General features: G+C 36.3%; 2 protein-coding genes across 3 annotated transcripts; both read left to right on the plus strand.

The window, feature by feature from the left end:
* Nucleotides 1-224: 224 nt before the first annotated feature.
* Nucleotides 225-4,108, plus strand: LOC145151236 (serine/threonine-protein kinase D6PKL1-like). Its single transcript, XM_079075328.1, has 3 exons — nt 225-536; nt 1,455-3,067; nt 3,155-4,108. Exons 2-3 carry the CDS (start codon nt 1,572-1,574, stop codon nt 3,999-4,001), a joined length of 2,343 nt encoding a protein of 780 aa, XP_078931454.1. The 5' UTR covers nt 225-536; nt 1,455-1,571; the 3' UTR covers nt 4,002-4,108.
* A 659-nt stretch (nt 4,109-4,767) lies between these two features.
* Nucleotides 4,768-6,163, plus strand: LOC145105611 (protein BUD31 homolog 2-like). 2 transcript variants are annotated; one of them, XM_079042708.1, is made up of 4 exons: nt 4,768-4,928; nt 5,277-5,378; nt 5,526-5,713; nt 5,840-6,163. In XM_079042708.1, the coding sequence occupies exons 2-4, from the start codon at nt 5,285-5,287 to the stop codon at nt 5,993-5,995; spliced, it is 438 nt and encodes a 145-aa protein (XP_078898834.1). In that variant the 5' UTR covers nt 4,768-4,928; nt 5,277-5,284; the 3' UTR covers nt 5,996-6,163. The 2 variants fall into 2 exon arrangements, with proteins under 2 accessions (XP_078898834.1, XP_078898832.1); XM_079042706.1 differs by having other exon boundaries at nt 4,771-4,979.
* The last annotated feature ends 1,176 nt before the right edge of the window (nt 6,164-7,339 follow it).

Here is a 7,339-nt window from a genome sequence, read left to right on the forward strand (position 1 = left end):
AAACGAACTAGTTTATCAGCTAGCTGTGGAACGCCAAATACAACCTTAAATAATGTTTTTTAAACGATTTTGAAACATTATCACTTTATAACTCATTTTCTCATTTATTTTTAGGAAGGAGCTAAATATATGTTTTTTATTAAAAAAAATTATCACATCTCCTCAACCCAAAGAATTATAAATAACGAGATTCAAGGAATAAGGAAGGCAAGGCATTAGACATCTAACATTTTAATCCAAGGAAGTGGGACCCAAACAGTGTTTGATAGGGATCCAGATACAGAGATGTTGAGGGTCCATCGTCCAAATCGGATACTGTCGTTATACGCCTACATCCATCACACTCAAACATGGCCTTTCAGTCCCCCCATCTGCTACCACAGTCCACAGATGCTCTGCGATTTTACCTCAGATTCCAAACCCCTAACCTAGCGTTTCAATTTCTCACTGCTACACACAAAACTCTTTCTCTCTCATTTCAACAAATAAACCAACCCTAGATCTCTCAAGTCTCAATCTGCATTCGTGATATTCATGTAAGTGCTCAACTACTCTCGATCCACTTTTTATCTCTTTTTCTGTACTTAAAACTTATTTAATATCAGATGTCGGAGTTTGTTCCCAGCCTCCCATCGAAAACTCCGCGTTTGAACTCCCAATGTTTTTATATTTTTTCGTTCTTATCTTATCTGTTTTAACTGTTAAATCTTTACCTTGTATGTGCGAATCTGCTTGATACATCAACTAATTAGAAGGCAAGTTTTTCTATTGATTGGGTCGCTGTGCATTCTAGTGTTGATTTTGATGCTTTATTTTAGCTTAATGTCTGTGCTTATGGTGAGATTTCGTTTTCGATTGTTTTTATGCTCTCGAGTTTTCGTTTGGTAAGTATCGGATGAAATGGCAAAACAGAAGTTATTTAAATTCAGTAGATCTCCTCTTGGTATATACAACTAATAATCTATTTTGATCTCCCAGAGCGAATCATAAGAAAAATACTGTTTTGCCTGTTGTGAATTTGGTTTCTCAAGATTTTTGTAGTATGCTAGATCACATATTTTGCTGCATATTTGATTTGATTGAAATGTTGATACCTAATGGCTTAATCACCTGGAATTAAGCTGGAAAACGAACATCAAACCCTAATACTTCAGGGAATTGAGTAAAAACAAACTATGTGCCATGACACTCTTAAAACGTGCACCATTTTCACATTGTTGATTTTGTTTTCAATATATTTTCAAAGGAAGTGAAAGAATCCTCCTTGTGGGGACCTTGAGCAAAAAAGCACTTTTCGGGACCCTTTTCTTTGTTCATATGCATTTTCATTTTCTTGAGTTCTTTTCCTAACAGTGAGCTGTGCTGGTATTCTTTATAACATTAAATGATGATGAAAAAGAAAAAAGCAGAAAAGGCGATCTGGCTGACTTTGCTTTCCATTGGTCCCATTGCAGGATTCCTTCCACATATATTTTTCCTAGAAACTTTTAATAGTATGTTCTTCATACCTGGATTCTCCCCTTAACCCATTGCACTGTGTAATTATCACATTGAGGCAAACATTATCATAAATGGGTTCACTTTATGGCACACACGAGATTGTTGAGTTAAATGATGAACCTAAAGTGAGTGATTATTCCAATCGCTATCACCAATCAAGAGCAAAAGAGAAAGAGAAAAAGCCTCAAGGGTGCAGTAGATATATAGAAGATGACATCAACAAGCTATTTGAAGGTATCAATATCAGAACTTCATTCAATGGCTCCAGTTATTCAGATGAAACAGGTGGCAACACACCAAGAAAAAACCAAAACCCATCAAAGAAACCAATGAGAATGAGCTATTCATCTTCCTCCGGAATCGGGTATTCCGAACCCGTGTCTTTGAAACAAGCTTTACGGGGTTTATGTATTTCTCAAGCTTCAGAAATGGCTGCCATTAAACGACATTCAATGCCTCCAGGCTCTCCCGCTCTTTCCGATTCCGGTAAGTTGACCGATTTCTACAAGTCCTTTGTTAAAGGCACTGATTCCGGTTCCGGTTCCGTTTCCGTTTCCGTTTCTTCCATGAATCAAGAAAGCACATCAAGAACTTCAGCAAAGATTCCGAATCTTGAAAAGTCAACAAAAAGTGTAAAAGTAAAACCTCCACAAAAGCTGAATGAGATTTTACTTGTACCGGAATCGGAAAGTAGTCAAGAACCAATACAAGAAAAGAATTCCATTCCTTCTCCACCTTCGCGTATTCCAGCCGAAAGTTCATCGGAATCGGTCAATTCCGAAGTTAATGTCATAAAGAATAATCTTACACCAAGTAAGTCAACCCCAAAGTCACGCTATAAAGGAAAGTCAACTCGTGTAGTCAAGACTGTAATTCGAAACAAGAACCTCGTGAAGAAAAAGTCAAAGCAAGATTTTACCTCATCTCCTGAAAAAACCAATCTAATATGCCAAAAATGCCATTGTACTATGAAAGAAGCCAAAAGAGAACAACAACAACCGAATAAAGACTCTTCAAAATCACCTCTTTCCACCATCACATTGATAAGCAATAAGAACTCAAAATACAAAGATAAAGGCGAATTCACTCAAAGCTCAAATAGCAGCATTTGTGAATACAGTTCAAGTACTAGCATAAGTGAAGACAGAAATCTCAGTGGGTGTATTATCATAAACAGACCTCACATGTCAAAAGACATAAGATGGCAAGCGATTAACCATATCATGAAACAAAACGGGTTTCTAGGGTTAGGACATTTCAATCTGTTGAAGAAACTCGGGTGTGGGGATATTGGTACTGTTTATCTCGCTGAATTAATCTCGACAAATTACCCTTTTGCCATTAAAATCATGGATAATGAGTTTTTAGAAAGAAGACAAAAGATGCCTAGAGCTCATATGGAAAGAGAGATTTTAAGCATTCTTGATCACCCGTTTCTCCCTACACTCTACGCTCATTTTGTTTCTGAAAACTTATCGTGTCTGGTTATGGAGTATTGTCCAGGTGGCGATCTTCATGTTCTAAGACAGAAACAACCCGCTAGATTCTTTCATGAACAAGCTGCAAGGTATGCAAATTATAGCATTGTGCAATTTCAATTTAACATGATTTATTTTACCAGTTTTACTAAAATAGACATTGAAATTGAATGTAGATTCTATGTTGCTGAAGTCCTTCTTGCTCTTGAATACCTTCATATGCTTGGGATCGTTTATCGAGATTTAAAACCCGAAAACATTTTAGTCAGAGAAGATGGTCACATCATGGTGACTGATTTTGACCTTTCTCTTCGGTGCTCCGTGAACCCGGTTCTCCTCCGATCCCCTTCTACGGGTCCGGGACCCACAGAGGCACCTAGGATGTCGGGCCCATGCGCTGGTTCCAGCTGTATTGATCCTTTCTGTATGAAACCCACCTGTCAAGTTCAAGTCTCATGTTTCCGGCCACCAAAAGGTCGGAAAACAAAACAAGACCTCGCCGGAGAACGCCGGAAACTTCCACAGATGGTGGCTGAGCCGACGGAGGCTCGGTCAAATTCCTTTGTCGGGACCCATGAGTATTTGGCGCCTGAAATTATAAAAGGAGACGGACATGGAAGTGCGGTTGATTGGTGGACGTTTGGGATTTTTCTGTACGAGCTTTTGTACGGGAGAACGCCGTTTAAAGGTCCAGGGAACGATCAGACGTTGGCGAATGTTGTTTTGGAGAGTCTTAGGTTTCCGGAAACGCCGCTGGTTAGTTTTCAGGCGAGGGATTTGATTAAAGGGTTGTTGGCGAAAGAGCCGGAGAATCGGTTGGGGTTTCATAGAGGGGCGGCGGAGATTAAACAGCATCCGTTTTTTGATGGGCTGAATTGGGCTTTGATACGGTGTGCGTCTCCACCAGAGTTGCCGGAGGCGTATGACGTGGCGGTGTCTAAGGCGGCGGCGTTAGAGAAAGCGAAAAAGTATTTGGATTATAATGGGGGTTCTGGAGGGGGTCTGGAGTTTGAGTTATTTTAAGATTGTGGAAGTTAAAAAAGTTATTGCCCGAGTTTTGTAATCGATAATCGGCGCACTTGTACAAACTATTGCTTAGAATTATGAAATTTCAGACCCATTTGCATCCAGTTCCACCATCTTCACGATTTAAAAAGAACAAAAAAAAACTAGATATTTGATCTATGAAATCAAATGTAAAACAATATTTTGTAAAATGCTAAATTAGAAGCCTCTTAACAATTACTCAAATATCATTGTTTTCGAACTAAGTAAAGGACAAAGTTTATTTATAAAATGATAACGATTCTGATCAAATTAATGATAACTGAAGTCTATTTTTTTTTTCTTTTTGGTTTAGAAAGTTTACCTAATATAATATGTCGGAAAAAAATAAAAAAAATAAACGGGTCAATAAAAATGTCCATAACGAATGATATTATTAAATATCAACATACGTTAATAAAAAGTTAATGGGCCAACCTTATATTATCCATCCGGGAATCTTGAGATTTAATGGTAGAAGTTTTTCATCATGTTTATATTCCATTTTGAAAACAAGGTTGGATCGGTGGGTTCAACTGGTTGAACGAGAAATCCATCATGTCTTCAGTTCAGTCGAATTAAAAAAAACCCGATTATTATTGAACCAAAATAGAATACATAGGGTTACAGTGATCATTCATTAAAAATAAATTATATGATTCTATAAAAAAATTACTGACTCAAGTCTCAAAATTTGTAATAAACGGGGCCATTGTATGGATCAACGGGTCAATCCATTAAAAGTTAAAACGTTATTCAAAGTTTGGGTTTTGAAATTGAACATAAACCGCCTTTACTCTCTTCTCCTCAATCCGCATGTATTGATTCTCATCTTCAAGATCGCCTATAACACAGTCTGGTGAGTCGACCACGACCACAACTGCAGCTCCGATTCTACATTCTCCGGTGAAGGTTCTTTCCTCTGCTTCCACCCAACGTCTCCTCTTCCAATAACAAGTAATTCTTAATTCCTCCCAATCTTTCGAGAACTTCTACAATGTCGATTCCTCCAACGTTTCCCGATTATTTATTCCTGATCTATAAATTAGAATCTTGCTATTCAAAATTTAAGTTATATGTTATTTTAAACTTGTTACACTGAATTTGAAGCTGATTGCTGAAAACCCTAAGTGTGAATCTGAAACCCCCAATTGCTTTTTGTCTGTAACCCACATTAGATAAATAGTAAATTCTTCTGGTATCTTAGTTATGGAATCCGTTGTGTTTACTTATGGTATTGAATAATCATTGCAGTCAGAAACATGCCTAAAGTGAAGACAAACCGCGTGAAATACCCCGAGGGCTGGGAACTCATAGAGCCAACTCTTCTCGAATTACAGGCAAAAATGAGAGAAGGTAAAACTCCCTCGAAAATAGCAGTAATTTCATTATCTGATCACATTGATATGCAACTACTTCACTTTCTGCAAATTCCAAAAGGCTATAATGCTCTTAAAGTCTTAACAACAATATCTTCTTTTTCTTCCCTTTTTATATGAACAGCTGAGAATGATCCACATGATGGGAAGAGAAAATGTGAGACCCTGTGGCCAATCTTCAAAATTGCACACCAGAAAAGTCGCTATATCTTTGATCTTTATCATCGTAGGAAGGAAATTTCTCCAGAATTGTATGAATTTTGCTTGGATCAAGGGTATGCTGATCGTAACATTATTGCAAAATGGAAAAAGGCAAGAAAGATAACTGATTTTCTATTTAGTTTTTTCCTTCGCTTTTCATGATTTTATATGATACCCTTCTTAAAATCTATCTATGCATGTTATTTTTGTAACCACAATGATAATGCATGATTTCAGGCTGGATATGAAAGACTTTGCTGTTTAAGATGCATTCAACCACGTGATCACAACTTTCAAACAACGTGTGTTTGTAGAGTGCCTAAGCATCTGAGGGAGGAAAAGGTGATAGAGTGTGTGCATTGTGGGTGCAAAGGCTGTGCTAGTGGAGATTGATCACTTATTTTGTACCAAATTGAACATTTCTTAAGTAATCTTGATGCTTTTGTGTTTGTTATTATACTTTTAGACAAACATTTGGGTCTAAAATGACCTTGCTATGTACTCTTATGTGCTTCTTGATGTTTTCTCTTAGTTGAAAGTTTGAACATTCATTTTCAAAAAGACCCTTATATTTGACAAAAAGTTTATTTTGGACCAAAATTTTCCGTTTTAGCTTCATAATTCGTTTGTTCATGTTCTTGCTATTGTTATGGTGTTCTTGGTGGAGGTTCAATTTTGTATATGTGTTTGCTAATATGAAAAAGAAAGGTTCTTCAATTAGCTAACTCGGATAGATTTATATAAATGTTTTTGCGTATACTAATTTAAGACTAAAGGTTATCTGTCTACAAACCCACATGGAATTTATCATAAAAGATTTCGTCTATGAACATGTGGATAACAAAGGTTTGGTTTCTATTAATTTGAAGACCGAATGTTCTACGCAAAACATAGCATTAACTATTCACTAGTATGAAATAATTGCCTTTTCAAAGGTGAAACCAAACCCAATTTCAGGAGTTGTATATCTTCTCGATTTAATTCTCATCGTCCTTTATGGTTTCTTTCTTAATTTCATTTTGACTTTATTGGTTGTGGATTTCAGACTTCACCAAGAACCGGTACAAATTCATGTTTCAAACTAGGTACTCGAATTTTAGATTAATTCAACTTTCAACGTATGAAAATCACGTTGCATAGTATGTATTTAGCAATTAAACAATAAAGCACATGCAACAAACAACGAATATACCCTAACAACATTAGAACACCTAAGAAAAACATATTTTAAGTTTTTAAACCTAAAATTGAATCTGCTTTAGACAAGTTTTTTGCGTTTTAATGGAGTTTTCATTTTAGACTATTTTTAAAATATTGTTAACAACAAAAAAAACCTACGAAACTAACGTGATTGTTTGATAGTGAAAATACCCGTTTTGAGTTTCTGTGTATTCCATCTATATAAATAGTACAACCGAGTATATGGTATTTACAATAAGGACCATATACTATACAAGATAAATAAATAAACATAAACTAACACTCTCCCTTTGTTTAAGCAGGGTGGTCACTAATACTTAAACTGTTATATAGTCTAGAAATAACTGTGTAGGAAGTCCTTTTGTAAAAATATCAGCAAATTGATGAGCAGATGGAACATATAACACATACACTTGACCAATAGCAACGTGTCCCCTAACAAAATGCAAGTCTATTTCCACATGTTTGGTTCGTTGGTGCTGAATTGGGTTAGAAGACACGTACACAACACTGACATTGTCACAGAAGATGACTATA

Source organism: Lactuca virosa, chromosome 1, assembly GCF_052849685.1.
Source record: "Lactuca virosa cultivar CGN04683 chromosome 1, Lactuca_virosa_CGN04683_v6, whole genome shotgun sequence".
Lineage (NCBI taxonomy): Eukaryota > Viridiplantae > Streptophyta > Magnoliopsida > Asterales > Asteraceae > Lactuca > Lactuca virosa.

Excerpts from the sequence above, each read along its gene's own strand:
- LOC145105611 (XM_079042708.1), top strand. The coding sequence starts at position 5,285 with ATGCCTAAAGTGAAGACAAACCGCGTGAAATACCCCGAGGGCTGGGAA. Across the intron at positions 5,379-5,525 it reads ACAGGCAAAAATGAGAGAAG|CTGAGAATGATCCACATGAT; the intron begins GTAAAACTCCCT and ends TTATATGAACAG. Across the intron at positions 5,714-5,839 it reads TTATTGCAAAATGGAAAAAG|GCTGGATATGAAAGACTTTG; the intron begins GCAAGAAAGATA and ends GCATGATTTCAG.
- LOC145151236 (XM_079075328.1), top strand. The coding sequence starts at position 1,572 with ATGGGTTCACTTTATGGCACACACGAGATTGTTGAGTTAAATGATGAA. Across the intron at positions 3,068-3,154 it reads TTTCATGAACAAGCTGCAAG|ATTCTATGTTGCTGAAGTCC; the intron begins GTATGCAAATTA and ends AATTGAATGTAG.